We start from the raw sequence: 17497 nt of genomic DNA, 5'->3' as shown, positions 1-17497 counted from the left end.
TGTTAAAAAATCCAAGTTCAGGGTTAAATATCTCTGGTGGGCAGTTGTTTAAAAATCTGAAATTTTTACACAATACAGTACTCCATGATAAGTAACTTCAGTAAAAATGTAGAGTTTTAGATTCAATTGGTTTAAGAGATACAAAACTCGTGAAAAATTCAATATTTTCCATTAAATATGGTATGCCTAATTTAATTTATTATTAACATTTTGTGTTAAAATTTGGCAAACTGTAATTATGAATGTCAATGAACAACATTACAATCCTGAAATGGATCTGCAATAAAGTATATATACGAGGCCGTGCCGAAAACTAAAGCTTCCTATGTTTTTATCTTCTTTGCTACCTTGTAAACACATTTTGGATTTTGAGCAACCATACATTGCACTTATAAGACTTTCCCGCTTCTCCATTGAAGGTTTCAAACTTCTATCGCCAGGGGGTGCTGAACTATTGCTAGGAAAATGACAGCATGTAACCATGCAATGTTGGTGAAGCGCCTGAAGTAACGTGCAGTGATCGATTTCCTAACCGCAGAAAATGTGCTACAAATTGACATTCATCTGAGACTAAATGCATTTTATGGGGATGAATGCGTGGACATGAGTACAGTGCGATCTTGGGCTATTCATGCTCATAAAGAAAACCCAAGCTGAAGAATTCTCAGCGTATGTGAGAGAATGGAGTGGAAGGCCGCGAACTGCAACTGATGGAGGTCATCGGAATCGTGTTCAGCTAGGTATTTTTTACGAGCATGAAAAGCCCAAGATCGCACAGTACTGATGTCTACACATTCATCCCCATAAAATGTCTTCAGTCTCAGATGAATGTCAATTTGTAGCACATTTTCTGCGGTTAGGAAATCGATCACTGCACGTTACTTCAGGCGCTTCTCCAACATTGCATGGTTACATGCTGTCATTTTCCTAGCAATAGTTCAGCACCCCCTGGCGATAGAAGTTTGAAACCTTCAATGGAGAAGCGGGAAAGTCTTATAAGTGCAATGTATGGTTGCTCAAAATCCAAAATGTGTTTACAAGGTAGCAAAGAAGATAAAAACATAGGAAGCTTTAGTTTTCGGCACGGCCTCGTATATATACTTTATTGCAGATCCATTTCAGGATTGTAATGTTGTTCATTGACATTCATAATTACAGTTTGCCAAATTTTAACACAAAATGTTAATAATAAATTAAATTAGGCATACCATATTTAATGGAAAATATTGAATTTTTCACGAGTTTTGTATCTCTTAAACCAATTGAATCTAAAACTCTACATTTTTACTGAAGTTACTTATCATGGAGTACTGTATTGTGTAAAAATTTCAGATTTTTAAACAACTGTCCACCAGAGATATTTAACCCTGAACTTGGATTTTTTAACAAAAAGTACATGTTTATCACCCTGTAGAAAAAAAGGATTAAAGTCTCAAGCTTCAAATAATTTGGCACACACTATTGGTATACAGGTACTTGCACAAAAAAATTCAAGTGTCAAACATACTGCCTTTCCCCCAAAAAAATTGTCTAAAAATTTCGTTTTGAGGGATTAAAATACACAATTTTGACCTTAAAATTTATTATGAAGGAATAATATTTAGAAAAATACACACAAATATAATTGTAGTTTATAATATGCTTAACATCACAGATTTTGTCTCATTGTTGTAGGACTTACCAGAGCTGAGATAAAAAAGTTACCGCTGATGCTTACGAATGGAGAAAATGACGCGCGCCATGATAAAAAAATGCCCGCCATCTTCAAATCGGTGATAGTAAAAATAAAATAACAGTGGTTCTGAACTGTCAACATATGAGGCTCACACCACACAAAAAATAAACTTTTTTCAAAATGGTCAAGCAACCATGTTGTATGACTTCATATGGATTGACCCTATATAGAGGTCGACAATTTTACAATATTGCCTCTATGTCGATATATCGAAGTATCGCAGAGCCATAGTCCCTATTGGGCAAAATATAACAGAGAAGGTACTTGCAATAAGAAAACTTAAAATTCGAGAACGAGACAAAGTGTCTAGTCTCAAACCTTGATCATCTTCTAGACAGTGCCTGACCCGATTCGTGAATCGCACACGCTACCATCAACCAAGCTAATAGGAAATGGGTTCGGACGTGCTAAGGCAATTCCTTTAAAAAGGACCAGAATGAGATCACGGTCTTCTTTTCGGAGAATGGGTGAGAGTGCCGAGGTGGTCGAACCGACACCCATATCAGTCCAAGGAGCTATTACCTTAATCCCTCCCAGCCGTACCACCCTTAACCGGAATTCTTTGGAAAGATGAGCATTACCAAGGATACGAGGCTCGTCTCGGTTTTTGCATCATAAAAAAGACGCATTGCCTCATTCCCATGGTCGGCCAGATTTTAATAAGTGGTTTCAGCGAAGGGGAACAGATTGCATTTTGTTCTCTTCCCTTATTTTTTTCGCCATCCTTGATATTGCAGGCTAGGCGATTAGTACGCAAAGAAAAAAGAAGTTGAACATGAGTTACGTCCACTGCATCTCTCTCTCGCGTTGCCATGTGGTTTCCCTGATTGAAAAAACCACAGAAAAAAACAGGAATCTTGAATTCATGGCTACTTTGAACGATCCTTGTCGTTCTGGCGACCAGGGGATTTTTTATACGAGGCATGTCCAATAATTAGACGTCCCGTTATCTATCAAGGTGAAGGGAGCTGGACAATTTAAAGGTAAATCCACCCGGAATGGTGCCATTCTGGTGGCAAGGGACACGATACGATGTGGCAACCAGCTTCGATCAGTGGTAGTTAGCAACTTTGTCTCCCTCACGCGGTATCGGATGTTCGCTATGGGCCATAGAAAAACTTAATTTTCTACCCTGTATGCAACACGGACAGATTCATAATTGCAACGACATTTATATGTTCTTTTGAGCAGTGTAGAATAAGTTAACATAATTTGGTTACATGTTTACATTAAACTAAGTTTCTGCCCCGAAAGAAAACATTACTTTTCAACACTTATATTTTCAAACCATTCTTCCATGCTACATTTTTCACTAATTTAGTTTATTAGTAACACACACACACACACACGCATACATACACACACCGTGTTTGTGTGCGTGTGTATCTCACCTGAGTTCATCTCCTGAATCTGCTCTAACCAAAGGCGTCTGGACAGTACCGTCGAAAACTGCACCTCCAACCCCTGTCAAAAGAAAGAAGAATGAATGCATTGTATGAGGTAAACGAATATTACAGTATTATTACATATTAACCTTTTAATGTGAAAACTGATATAAACATGAAATCTACACTGATATTTTTGATACTTTAATATGAATCTTGTTAGTTGAAGAAAAAATTACAGGAACAATATCCCCCCAAAACACACACCACCCCAGTTACTTTGGTCTGACAGCTTTCAAAAAGCAGAATTAAAGTTGATAATACCATATATTACAGTTTGGGACTTTTTAACAGTTATTTTATTTAAAATTTGATCTGTTTAACGGTGCTCTATATATTATGGCTTTGTTAAATTGATTGTTGAAAGAAAACTGTGCAAAGTGTTGCTGCCTTTGTGTCTGAAAGCCCATTATTGAACAATAAACGTGATAAAAGCTTCGTGACCAATGCTGAAACGTCTGTGGTAAAATAACCGTCTTTTTTGGCAATCTCATTCATAATTCAGCTGAAGTTAAATGGGATTGTGAAGTAATGGAATCCATCGAGAGAATTCACTGACAAAGATGTACACAGATACAATCCTTAGAATGAAAATTTTCATTAATGTTCAATACTAATTCATTTATCAGTGTGTGTGTGTGGGAGGTGGATTCCAGTAACTATTCTTGAGATGATCATCTCCCCTTCAGATATCACTCTGCTAATTAACCTGAGCCAACGATTCACAGTGGCGCAGTCGGTAGAGCGTCCGACTACAGCGAGAAAATTTGTGTTAGTTTCTCTTGATGTGAGATATCAGGGGCACGTTTCTGTTAAGGCAGTCTTAAATACTTCTCTAAGATAAAATGCTTTTCTACATTCCTGTATCAATCTTATGAAGACTTTGTTCATGATTTATCTCCACAATCGGTGCACAGAAATTCAAACTTTACCTGAGGATTGACGAAGGATCTTTCTCACAATTCCTGTTTTGAAACATTAAACTTTATTATTACTTTCCCAGAAAAATGTACTTATTTTTTATTGGACCTTTTCTCCTTTTTCTGCCAGGGAAACTTTGCTTCGATCTGGCACACACACTACAACATATCGTGGTCATCAAATGAGAGGAAGTGCTTTCATCTTGGCAGAAAACAGGTTTCGAGTATATAGAGAAGGTGCAGCGCCTTTTGAGCATGGACTGATGTGTTTATGAATTATAGATGAAAGGGGCGGGAATAAACTGTGACTTTGATGGGCACCTACTTGACTTGACGCACTTCGTGTTGTCCCTTGTGGAACGTAGGCATCTACAAGCGCTGCCGTCTGGTCCTATTAACGTCCATCATTTTTACTTCATTCCAGCTCTTTCCCTCTTATTCCAATTATTAATGCGGTTTTCTTTGAATCAGTTCAGTTTTCCATTGCGAGTTTTTAGCCCACAGTACCCTATCTTTGTAGTGAAGAAGCCTCCAATCAGACTTATTTGTAGGTTTTTTTTCCTTAGCCTTTAAGGATACAAGTGGTTTCCCCATTTCTAGACTCAAGTGAGATTCAGTGCCTCTTTCGTCATCTGGAGGCGCATGTTAACGATAGTATTGAAAGTCAATGGGACCATTACAACACAGAAATGTCCGTTACTGCACCTGAGGATACTCCTGAGCAGCAAAGACAACACTTGCACCGAGATCGAGAATGTGTGGAACCAAGTGCCTTCATGGAAGTGTCCTGTGCACAGGGAGGAACGTTACCTTTACCACTGTTGTGACTCCTTTAACCAGAAAGAAACAACACTAAACGTTTCCTCGAAAAATTGATTCATGTAGGAAAGGAAATCGTCTCCCAAAATGTTTACTCCGTTCCAAATGTTGCAAAAGGGGTTAAGAGGATCAAAATAAATGAAGCATGACTTAAGCATGAAAGCACTAAACTACATAGACAGCATGACGGTTAATGTTGCAACCTTTTAACAAAGGTGTCCAAGGTTTTATTGCCAGAAGTGTAAAGTTTCACAGCTTGCGATCTCATTTTAAAACTTTGAAACTGAAAGGTCTGCCGTCAATTAACCTATTTGTGCTAAAGTGAATTTTAAATCAAGCCAGCTTTCCTCTGCCAGCAAAGACAAACTTGCGCCAAAAGTTCATTGTTTCAGGCGAGGAATAAATATCGGGTAACTCAGCACATTCTTTCATTAACAAGATTACCGACAAAGCTAAGACACTTAACTCATCTGGTTCCCCGACTGAAATCAGGGGTCGCCAATAAACCGAGGGACATGGAGCATCCGAATAAAGTCACCCTTTAACAAGCGCGATGATGGCGGAGCTAAAGGAAGCAGGATGGGGCATTTTCCGGAACATTAACCGCATTAACTGCCTTCATCCGGCAGACCGTAATCGTGTCCCCCGGGGGAGAGGGAGTGGGGGAACTGATTGATTGAGACATGGACCCGTCCGGTACGTAAGAACCCTAAAATACTACGTTGCGGGAGCCTTTACCCGCCATTTCTTAAGCCCCCAAATATCACCTCGACGGGCAACATCATAAACAGACGCTCGTCAACAGCTTCTTCGTGACTCTGCAAGGGGCAAAGTTTCCCTTTTGGACCAATTTTTCCCTTCACATAAACAAATCACATAATAATAATAAAATTAGTAGCAGCAGTAGTAGCAATAGTAATTATTATTGTATTAGTGTTGGTAATACTTCCGTTGGTCCATGTTCGAATGAATAAAAAGGCTAAACAAATTTTGCACATACATGTCAGCTTCATCGCTTTCTGGCCAGATATCCCAGGTTTGAATCCTGGCGAGAAATCCACTAAATCGTCAATCTTCATCGTTAGTATTATCCGAAGGTACAGAAAACCGACGGACAATAAACTTAACAGAAATATAAATAGAGATATACTCAAGAGAGAAGACAAAAGGAGTAGCAGAAAATAATAATAACAATAAAATAGAATAATGTGGATATGGAACTCTGAAAATTTCCCTGAAATTGTGGTATTTTTCATCGATTTTTGCTTTTCGCTTAAAATTCGGTCCGATTTTCCTTGCAGAAGGGAAATTTCCCTGCCGGCGGCCACACTTCTCTGCAAGAGGTGTTGCCAGAGGTCGGAAGGAGAGGAGCAGAAGTTGTAAAAAAAACTGGCACAAGGAAGAGCTCATACACTTGTCCCAGACATTCTAAGAATGTTTTATTCGTCTTACAGGATCTTAAACAAAACAATCATTGCGATTTTTTTGTTAACCCAGGTGAAAGAAGGAATACTTTGATGAGAACTGAATTTTTGGTGTTCTTGGATATTTCATAGTATGTTATATGGTAATGCCATTCAATATATTGGTTGTAACGCGATTGAAAGTAGAATAGTATTTGAAAATTTTCCAATGGGAGGAGGGGGTTGGAGTTACAGTAGCCACTCTTGAAAGTATATAAATCTCATATGTTTCTCCCTAAAGAGCCAAATATTAGCAACCAGAGAAGGGGTTGCAGAAACGAAAAGAAGAATTCCTCTCTTCCCCTTCAAATACCACCCTGACTAATTACAATATACCGCGTGAGGCACCTAAAAGTACCACCTGAAATAGCGAAGAAACCAGAAACAGTAGCGATGTGAGGTTTGCGGGAAACAATAATATCAAATGGGGTCGTAAATCGGAGGTATGGGGTGGGTCGAAAAATATCGACAAATGGGGCATCTGGAGCAAAGTCATATATTTTTAAATGGAACGATATACAATAACATGCATAATATAAAAGAGCACACGCAGAGAAACACAACGCCGTTGGTCTCATGCATCTACTGCACATAGGAACGAAGATATGGCCATGTGAAAATATGTAAACAAACTAACAAGTGGCCCACTTGACCGTCAGTACCACGGCATGTAAGACTTCTCAGGTGCCTGACAGAACTAACTGCCTTTACGCAGAGCAAGTTTTGATAGCAGGTCCACGAGATCGTGTTAGTTCATAGCAAGCAGTCGTAGTGGTAAGAGCGAAGATTATGGTGTTCAGAAACATAGAAAAAGCGGACATGATCCTGATTTATGGGGAATGCCGAAAAAATGCCTCAGAAGCCTACCGTGTGTACGCAGAGAGATATCCGGACAGACGACAGCCATCTCGACGTCTGTTTGGTAAGTTATTTATTAAATTAAGAGACACCGGAAGTGTAACACCACGAGCACGTGTGCGGAACAAGCCAACTACATGTGAGGCAGGTGCAACAAATGTTCTCGCCGCTGTTGCTGTGAATCCGCACGTTAGCTCCCGTGAAATTGCCAGGGATGCTGGGATGAGTCAGCGAAGTGTATTGCGCATTCTGCACACACACAAGTTTCACCCATATCATATCTCCCTCCATCAGGAACTTCACGGGAATGATTTTGTGGACCGTGTTCGGTTTTGCACATGGATGTTACGACACGACACACCCGATTTGTTACGTATCCTCTTCATTGACGAGGCAACTTTTACCAATCATGGAAATGTCAACCTAAGGAACATGTACTATTGGTCGGTGACAAATCCACATTGGCTTCGCCAAGTGGAACGCCAGCGCCCATGGAGTGTGAACGTGTGGTGTGGTATAGTGGGTGAACATCTCATTGGCCCTTTTTTTATACGAGGGACACTGAATGCTGACCGATACATACAGTTTTTACAACATGAACTGCCTGTACTATTGGAGGACATACCACTTCAGACAAGGAGGGAAATGTGGTACCAACATGACGGGTGCCCAGCTCACAGTGCAAGACGCGCTACAGCATGTGTGGAAAATACATTTCAAAATCGTTGGATTGGATGTTGAGGGCCTGTCAAATGGCCGGCTCGTTCCCCAGATTTGACACAGTTAGACTTTTTCCTGTGGGGAAAGCTGCAGGACATTGTCTACAGGGATGTGCCAACAACTCCAGAGGATATGCAACACCGCATTACTGCGGCCTGTAGGGACATTCCCTACGAGATGCTACATTCTGTGCAACGATCTTTGCGTGGGCGCCTCGTTGCCTGTATCGCAGCTGACGGCCACCAATTTGAACACACACTTTGACAGGTTTTCGCTTCTTACGCATTGGTTCTTCGACATACTGTCATGGTCATTTTCATTATGCTGTAACACTGTCAAATACATGGTGCTGACGATGTCTACTGTATTTTTTCTTCCTTTAACACGTTCTGTCTTCATCTTGTCCAATGGCTTCCGACATCTCATACTTGTACATGCCGTGGTACTGACGGTCAAGTGGGCCACTTGTTAGTTTGTTTACATATTTTCACATGGCCATATCTTTGTTCCTATGTGCAGTAGATGCATGTGACCAACGGCGTTGTGTTTCTCTGCGTGTGCTCTTTTATATTATGCATGTTATTGTATATCGTTCCATTTAAAAAAATATATGACTTTGCTCCAGATGCCCCATTTGTCGATATTTTTCGACCCACGCCATACCTCCGATTTACGAGCCCCATTTGATATTATTGTTTCCCGCAAACCTCACATCGCTACTGTTTCTGGTTTCTTCGCTATTTCAGGTGGTACTTTTAGGTGCCTCACGCGGTATATCGGTCCATCGGGTATAAATGCTGATTTACCAAACGTGAAGTTACACATATTACCGCGAAGTACTAATTTTGTTTGAGATTAGCTAACGTACAACTCAATTTCCAAAATAAGAGTCTTTGAATGTCTAAATAATGCAATATTTATTATCAATATACTCTATATTTTGTTGATGTAACATGGGCAGATTGCTGAGAAACTTGCGAATAAGCTGCTGCTAGAGGAGTTTTTCATTTTAAAATGTTCTCTACAATGGTATGAGTAGAACCGCTGAAAGTGACAGTGCAATGTGCCTCAACCTGAAAACGAACCCTGAACCCATTCACTACTAGGCTTTTGGTGTATGCATCTGTTCTGAAGTATAAAAGTTGTGTCGACGATATTTGAGGGACAGTGTGTGGTCAAATCACAACCTCTCCACGGAATGCTCTGACGTTCGAGTCCTGGTCTGAGTGTGTATCTCTCCATCAATTTCATTTAACCATCATTAGCTAATACATCTAACATTTTACAGATAATTACAAGTTGCCTGATCACCTGACATTTGGTGATTGGTTCAGTTCGTTGTTTGAAAGTTGCTCTCGTTTTGCTCGTCCCTTGTCTGGAACTGCCAACTTGTGATCTTCCGTTATCCATCCCAAGACGTTCTCTGTTGCGTTGGGCCTTTTCACTTAATGTTTCAGCCTACTTTACTGCCTCCTCAGGCTAATAGGGGCGATAGTACAGGGTGTCCCACGAACGGCGCAACTGGGAATTAAGAGTGGCGTTACTTTGTAACCGAAACCTGTACATACATAAGTCATACACCAAATGTTAGCCCTGTCCAAGTAGATATTTTTAAACATAGAAACAACAAACAGGGTGCAGTGTTGTTCATGCAGTGTTGCCAAATGTAAGTGAAAGTGTAAATTTATTTTTCCACAAAGCATGGAAAATTGCATGTCAAACATTCGTACGGAAATTTGGACGTCAATTCCCACCTTGGGTAGGTGGACTATTTCGCCATCTATAGTTCAGAGAAGAAAACCGATCGTTTTCGCGTACAGCCAATCCTGAAATGCCTCGTAAAGGCGTACCGGTCCAAATGGGTGTTTTAAAAAAATTATGAGGTACAGTGGCAACACTGTTGATCTTTGAAGGCAACAAAAAAAATCTGGAGACGTCAGATCCGGGGAGCGACTGGGCCATAAGTTTTTGCTTATAATGTGATCGCCAAAAAACGCTGCCAACATGCCTAAAGTTTCATTAGACGTGTGACATGTTGCGGAGTCTTGTTGAAACCAACAATCACGTTCATCACGTTCCAACAGAGAAATAAACTGTGTGATAAGGTCACGATAAACTATTCCGTCAACTGTTGTGTTGAAAAAGAATGGACCGATTATTTTTCTCCGCGAAATCGCGCACCACACACCGATCTTTTGTGGATGAAGTGATTGTTCATGTAACAAATGGGGATTGTTACTTGACCAGTGTCGAGAATTTTGACTGTTGACATATCCATTTAAGTGAAACCATGCTTCATCCGTGAAAAAAACCTTATCCAAAATATTCACACCATTGTCTCTAATAAAATTTCTAAACCACTAGCAGTATCTTACACGTGCACCTTTGTCTGCTTCCTTCAGTTCTTGCACAGCCTGTACCTTATATGCACGTAGGTGCAATTGTTTTAACGCTCGGTTAGTTGTTGTTTTTGATACACCTGACTGTGCAGCAAGTTTACGAACAGATTTCCTGGGAGATTGTGATATTCTCTGCTCCACATTCTGCAGCACACCTTGTGTCAAAACTGGTGGTTGTCTCTGGTAGGGTTTGTCATTAACTGATCCTGTTTCACGAAATCTGGAAACAAGTCGATATATTGTCGAATTTTCTGGAACACTGTTATTCGGATATTTCTCGCGAAACAGTTTTTACACTAGCGTACGATTTTGAACAAAAATAATGTTCCACAATGAACACCCTCTCTTCCAAAGAGTACTTCATTTCACAGAACAATTCTAATCTTCCCCTACGAACAATGCGAAATGCACGGCTCAAACAGTTCTGAGTACACAACTAACTGATTCTTTTGTTCTCGTTCGGTGGGCGCTCTTATCGCATTGCATGCTTGCCAGGAGTAGGTAAGTAACACTTTTTTCACCATAATTTTCATTTTCTTTTTTTCCTGTTTCCAGTATTTCCATGTCATAGACCATCACCAAACACACTTTTTGTTGCCTTCAAACATCACCAGTGTTGCCACTGTACCTCATAATGTTTTTAAAACACCCATTTGGACCGGTACGCCTTTACGAGGCATTTCAGGATTGGCTGTACGCGAAAACGATCGGTTTTCTTCTCTGAACTATAGATGGCGAAATAGTCCACCTACCCAAGGTGGGAATTGACGTCCAAATTTCCGTACGAATGTTTGACATGCAATTTTCCATGCTTTGTGGAAAAATAAATTTACACTTTCATTTACATTTGGCAACACTGCATGAACAACACTGCACCCTGTTTGTTGTTTCTATGTTTAAAAATATCTACTTGGACAGGGCTAACATTTGGTGTATGACTTATGTATGTACAGGTTTCGGATACAAAGTAACGCCACTCTTAATTCCCAGTTGCGCCGTTCGTGGGACACCCTGTACTATCGCCCCTATTAGCCTGAAGAGGCAGTAAAGTAGGCTGAAACATTAAGTGAAAAGGCCCAACGCAACAGAGAACGTCTTGGGATGGATAACGGAAGATCACAAGTTGGAAGTTCCAGACAAGGGACGAGCAAAACGAGAGCAACTTTCAAACAACCAACTGAACCAATCACCAAATGTCAGGTGATCAGGCAACTTGTAATTAACTGTAAAATGCTAGATGTGTTCAAAATCTACCACGTGTTCATGTATAGATTTTAATATTGCACAGCATCGTAAAAGTTAGGGCAATCAAAATTCTTAACTTTTAGAATATTTTATACAGTTATAAATAGAAAAGTAGAATGCATTCCTTGAAATAAGTCTGCTTTTAATTTCCTCAATTAATCTAAAGGTTAAAATATACTAAACAGAAATTATGCCTATAGTTCTGTATGGAAATAGCAAGCATGAACTAAATTTTGTATGGAAAGGTAACAGTAAAGTGAACATTGTCAACTTCCCCCTTGCTTATTAACTTACCTGTCACCCTCAGCTGGTCAGCACCCACGACTACTTCACGTTCATCAGCAGAGAAGAGGACAGTCCCGCTGTGGTCTGTTATTCGAATCCCTCGCGCTAGGCATTCCAGACGATCGTTTCCTGAAATTCGAAAAAAGGGAGGAATTAAAAACAAGTTCTTTTCGGATAAAAAATTCATCAAAAGAAATGGAGGAGGGTAGAACCCAATTGCTGTGTTAAGTTTAACTAACTCCAAACATTGTATTCTTCTCTACTTTCTCTAGAATGACTATGTGTAGAGGAAGATTGATTCAGAGTGCAAGTGAAGTGAGAAAGTAGTGCTGTAACAAGCATTCTTGGAAATGTTACTTTTTTTAAAAAAAGTAAGTAAATTACAGTTACTTTCCTTAAAAAGTAACTCAAAGTTATTCTTTGAAATGAAACTCCGTTACACTTATTCTTTGAAATGAAACTCCGTCACACTTATTCTTTAAAATGAAACTCCGTCACACTTATTCTTTGAAATGAAACTCCGTCACACTTATTCTTTGAAATGTAACTCCGTTACAGTTACTTTGAAATGTAACTCCATTACAGTTATTCTCTGAAATTAACTTCGTTTTCATTACCTCGTCCGTTTAGTCGACTAAACTCTCGCAGAACTCGACACAACACACTCCTTCATGACTTCCACTTTCGAGTGTCTATACGCTCATCACGAAAAAAAAACTATTTTACAAAGAAAAAACGTAGGCTGGAAACCGAAAATGTTCTCTCTTCTATAGACTTTGTACCCAACATTATGACCTCTCCTCAAGTGTTGATATATTTTCCTCAGGGTATGTCTTAAGATCTTCAGTCGGAACAAGTGCTTCTTACCTTAAATAGTGACAACTTTAGTTTAAATTTTTTAATCTTTACCTCTGTGTTATTTTCGTTGGTGTTCTTTTGCTCTTTCTATTGTTGACGATTTGAGTGCAGAATGGTAATTTGTACTGTATCTGGAAATTTCTAAATGCATAAGTAAATAATAATTTGTGTTGTAAATAATACAAAAATAAATCATGAAGTTTCATAGAGGACAGTTGAACAGGACATCTATAGGAATGTTTATAGTTAATAGCCTGTGTTAGGTTTAGTCGTTGATAGCCTTGTCTCTACCGCAATGTTCTGATATGCAATGTACTCTGGTTCGTTCGGTTTTGGTTTGACTGATTCAGTTTATTTAACGTAGCATTTATTCCAGTTTTGGCTAATCGCGTCGATGGAGATGAATGGTGATAAAAGGAAACTGATGAAAAGGTATACACACACGAGCAGAATATAACAAAAGCTCCATAGAGGATTATACTGGCTGTGAGAACAGAGGTTTGATAGTCTGCAAAACACAGTATAGGGTGTACAACGTTGTAGAGGGGTTCTCTTTTGGGTGCCTGCAGAAAGATTCACCCCTTACACCCTGTAGAACCCTGGTTTGTGCGGATGTAGTACGTTCTCGGGGTTACAAAGTGTTAAATATACTTTTCCGCAATTTTACCTGCAACGTCCACCCACGCAGAGCTCAGCACCACTGCGCAGGAGTACTGGTACTGGCTGCGTTCAACATGCTAAACACTGCAGTTGGGTGGTCGGCAAACGTTTACCCATATGTGCTAACTGATTCAGTCGTAGTACAAAGACTCAGAAATATCTCAGGGCTTGCTGGGTGTAAAGAAAGATTAAACCAGGTTTATATATATATATATATATATATATATATATATATATATATATATATATATATATATATAGTTTATTATAACGTATCAATCCCTAAGATTATATGTTTATTTTATTAAGTCTCTCTGAATGCTTCACGTTGACCAGGGCATTCACTTGTTTTTCTCAGTTGTCTCAAGCCTCTGAGGCATGTAATCATGATGGCAATTAATAACACGATTCGGCATAGAGGAAGGGCTCGATGGCCTAGTGATATAGAGGGGAGACAAGCTGAGAGGGGACTGACTTTTGGATTGGAGTTGAGAAGGGAGAAGTGGTCAGGAGAGCAGTGGGTCAGAAGTGAGACGACGCTCTGGTCGACAAACTGAGAAGCCAACAGAGGACTTCGTATATTCTATTCAGCCTAATTCATCACATAGACAGGTAATTATCCTAACACCTAGCCATGATTCAGGTTCAACGGTTTACAAAACCCTACGAGTGACCATTGTCTTTTCTGCAGTTTAGTTCCTTAGTGTGATTTTGTACCTTTCGCATTGCCAAGCGTTAACTCGTCATGCCAATGACGAGTGCTCTCATCAGAGGATGAATGATGAGTAACTTACATCACCCATTGATTAATTGGATAACATTCTAGGTACTCGTAAGATCCCACGAACTTTACGGTTCGTTACGTGGTGGATTTGCTGGGCCTTCTCATGCATTTTTTCGGAAATGCGATGAGAAACACAAAGAGGTCCGTTAGCACACTAGTCTTTACCTGTATCCCTTACGTGCTTTTACCTGTACCACCTTTAGACTCGAAGAAAAAGGGGGGAACAGGGAACATCCAATTCATTCCTCGCAGTGAGGCGCCAATTGGCAGTATGGGGACCTAATTTTATTTAGGGCTGGTCGCCTCAGTCGTCACGGGTTCCCCTGAAAGAGAGAGTAGGTTGTCTGGAAACCCAACGCCACACTACCCTGGCGGGTTACCGCAGGTTGATAGGGGAAGGAAACCTCTCGCAGCAAGCGGAGCGGGTCCTCTCACTCTAAAGTGGAGTTGTTCTCTCTCGCCAATAAGCGGAGTGGGGTATCTCTCACTCGAAAGTGGAATGGGTTCTTACCAAAGGCAGAGTTCGACCTCTATCGCTGGAAAGCGGAGTGCGGCTTCTCTTGGGTGCTTGGCCTCTCGCAAGAGCGGAGTGCAACTTCCTTCCTTCCTTAGGATGCTTGGACTCTCGCAAGAGCGGAGTGATCCTTCTTCCAGGTCCGTTGGTAAGAGAGATCTTATCGTGAGCCGACCTGAAAGCCAACTGAACTCCGGGCCTCGCTGCGCTGGCTTTATACTTGCGGTGGCGCATTGGTGGTGAAAATTTTAACTACAAGTACGCGTAGCTAACTCATTTTTTTACATATTGCAACCTTCTTACTGAGAAACATCCAAGAAGTAACATTAAGAAAACACTAGTGGGAAAATCACTAGTTGCACGTGTCAATATAAACTAAAACTGTGTGCATTCAGACAATACAATTGATATTGAGCCTCGCAGGACTCTTCAACGAATTGAACAGTATAAATGACAATAAATGATAACATTCACCGAATACAGTAACCACGCGGGTCGAAGCTAATAAACGTAGAGGTGGATCCGTTAGCGTTTACAGAATACAGCAACCACGCAGGGTCAAATAATAATAAGCGAAACTAATAACCGTAGAGGTGGATCCGTTAACACATTTAAACATTTAGCATGCATTCTTCATTCATACCTTCTTAACAAAATATAATATTGCGACCTCGCAGGGTCGTTAAATGTGGCTACCACGCAGGGTCGTTACATACCAATCTCTGGTTTATCTGAATACGGTCACCAGTATAGCTACGCACTCCAATAATAAATTGCGTTGTGTGACGTAGATGATACCACAGACAAAGAATTATCTGTGATGTTACTCGAGGAGGGCCAGTTGTAATCAAAACTTTCGCCACACCTGTCTGCGCCCTCGAGGGTAGATCTGGTAGTTAAATATTTAGCATAGAAAAGGCGAATTTACAAAACTGGCTTCTGATAGGGAATCTTAAACTTGTCGAATTTCTATATCGTCCACGAAGGTACCGTGTTAGAGTTCCGGCTTGGGTCGTTTCTACATGGCCCTTTCATCTAATATTCACTGACCCTCATCGTCGAGATTAGCCAAAAGTGACAGAAAGCAATGTAAAATAACAGAAATACAACTAATATCACATTTCCTGGGGCAGAGATATGCCATCTGGCTCCAACTTTTCAGAATCAGTGTACTACAAACTAGTGATGGCCACAAAATACGGATATCGGAATTTCAAGATCAGATATCCGTATATCCTGAAAGTTCGGATATCCGGATAATTTAGATAAGTCGGATATTCAGATAGTACAGATTTGATGAATGATTTGTAGAAAATCCGTACAGTGAAATACGAACATGACGAATATAATAACATATGGATAGCCCGTAACACGGATGAACGAAAAAACTGTCGGGATAATGCGCACATTCGGATATCTGGACATTTCGGATAATCCGAATATCCACATAATCTGGATAATTAGGATAATCGGAATAATCCTGACAATTCGAATATCCGGATAAGAAAGAATATATCCGATATCCGGATATTTTAAATCCGGACAGAAAATGATTCGTAATCCGGATATTTGAGATCTGGATAGACAATTATCCTATATCCGGATATTTGAAATCCGGATAGACAATTATCCGATATCTGGATATTTTAAATCCGGATAGACAATTATCCGATATCCGGATATTTGAAATCCGGATAGACAATTATCAGATATCCGGATTAAAGGTCATCCCATCTCTACTACAACACAAACCTCACGTATCCGAACATGTCGAAGAGAGCAACAGAAACAACAGCTTCTGAACCTCTTCCCTGAACACCGAAAAAATAAATCGCCCTTCTCGTGAACCCCTCCCTCTTTCCCCATCCGAGCTTGCCTCCCCTTTTTTTCCCTTCCACGCACGTCAGAAACAGGAATGGAAATATATTTGGACTGCTTTCTCGGTAATGTGTGCCAATTTCTCTCCTCGCTACGCAAGAGGAACGAAGAGTTTATAAGCACTGCGAGATTAACTACGTGTCAGGGTTATTCCTCTCTCTTCACCGGATGAATATCTCTTCAAGGTGGTTGATTCACTTTCGGCAATCCACGCTCCGTCCTTGCTCCGTTCCTTCCGCAATATTTATTTCCGCGATGAACTCATCTCGGCTCCTTGGGACTTTATTTACTTCGCTTCTCTTATTTGTTTTGGTTGTCTTCCTTTTTCGTCAAATTCTATTTCCTAGCACTTCTTCTCGTTACTTACAAATTTGTCGTGGGATGTAAAGGGTGACCACATCCGAAGACACCCAAATTTCAACGTCTCTTCCTTGCAGCACACCTTGTACTACACCTTGGAGACTAGCGAGGCTCTGACGTCTGCACTCGAAGCCAGTATCATCCTCTGCGGGGCTAACAAATTGACTCTCCACCAGCCTTCTTAAACCAGAAGGTTTATGGCTGCAGCAACACAACCCTTCCATCTGTCCTATCCTGAGCAAGATCCATCCAATGTTTTCCATCCTTACCAATTTCCTTTAGGTCCATCTCAACGTTATCCCTCCGTCTTCGTCTTGGCCTTCCTACAGGTCAACTTACCATCAGCTGGGGCTTGTGCAGTATTTTGTCCATGTCTTTCATCCCTTCATCTGTTTCATCTTATCATCATCCTAGTTGCGATTAGCCAATAGTGGCAGAAAAGCTACCAGAATCAATCAGAAAATTGTCGTAAACATACTGTCCATATTTATATGTTTATTGACACTTGAAATTATTATAATATTTCCATTCATTACAATTTATCAAGGCATTAA

The 17497-nt window shown here is 40.3% G+C and overlaps 1 protein-coding gene across 4 annotated transcripts in view; it reads right to left on the bottom strand.

Moving 5' to 3' along the window:
- Positions 1-17497, bottom strand: part of Scgdelta (sarcoglycan delta) — an 810958-nt gene that overhangs the window by 17282 nt on the left and 776179 nt on the right. For all 4 annotated transcript variants that reach the window (XM_083120140.1, XM_083120139.1, XM_083120141.1 and 1 more), the window contains 2 exons: positions 11899-12018; positions 3127-3199 (listed from right to left, as the gene is read on the bottom strand). In XM_083120140.1, the coding sequence (XP_082976266.1) occupies positions 3127-3199; positions 11899-12018 (193 nt within the window). The remainder of the gene's footprint in view (positions 1-3126; positions 3200-11898; positions 12019-17497) is intronic.

The sequence above is a fragment of the Lepisma saccharinum genome, chromosome 3 (genome assembly GCF_977018435.1).
Source record: "Lepisma saccharinum chromosome 3, izLepSacc3.1, whole genome shotgun sequence".
NCBI lineage: Eukaryota > Metazoa > Arthropoda > Insecta > Zygentoma > Lepismatidae > Lepisma > Lepisma saccharinum.
This window is presented reverse-complemented; position numbering and strand designations above follow the sequence as displayed.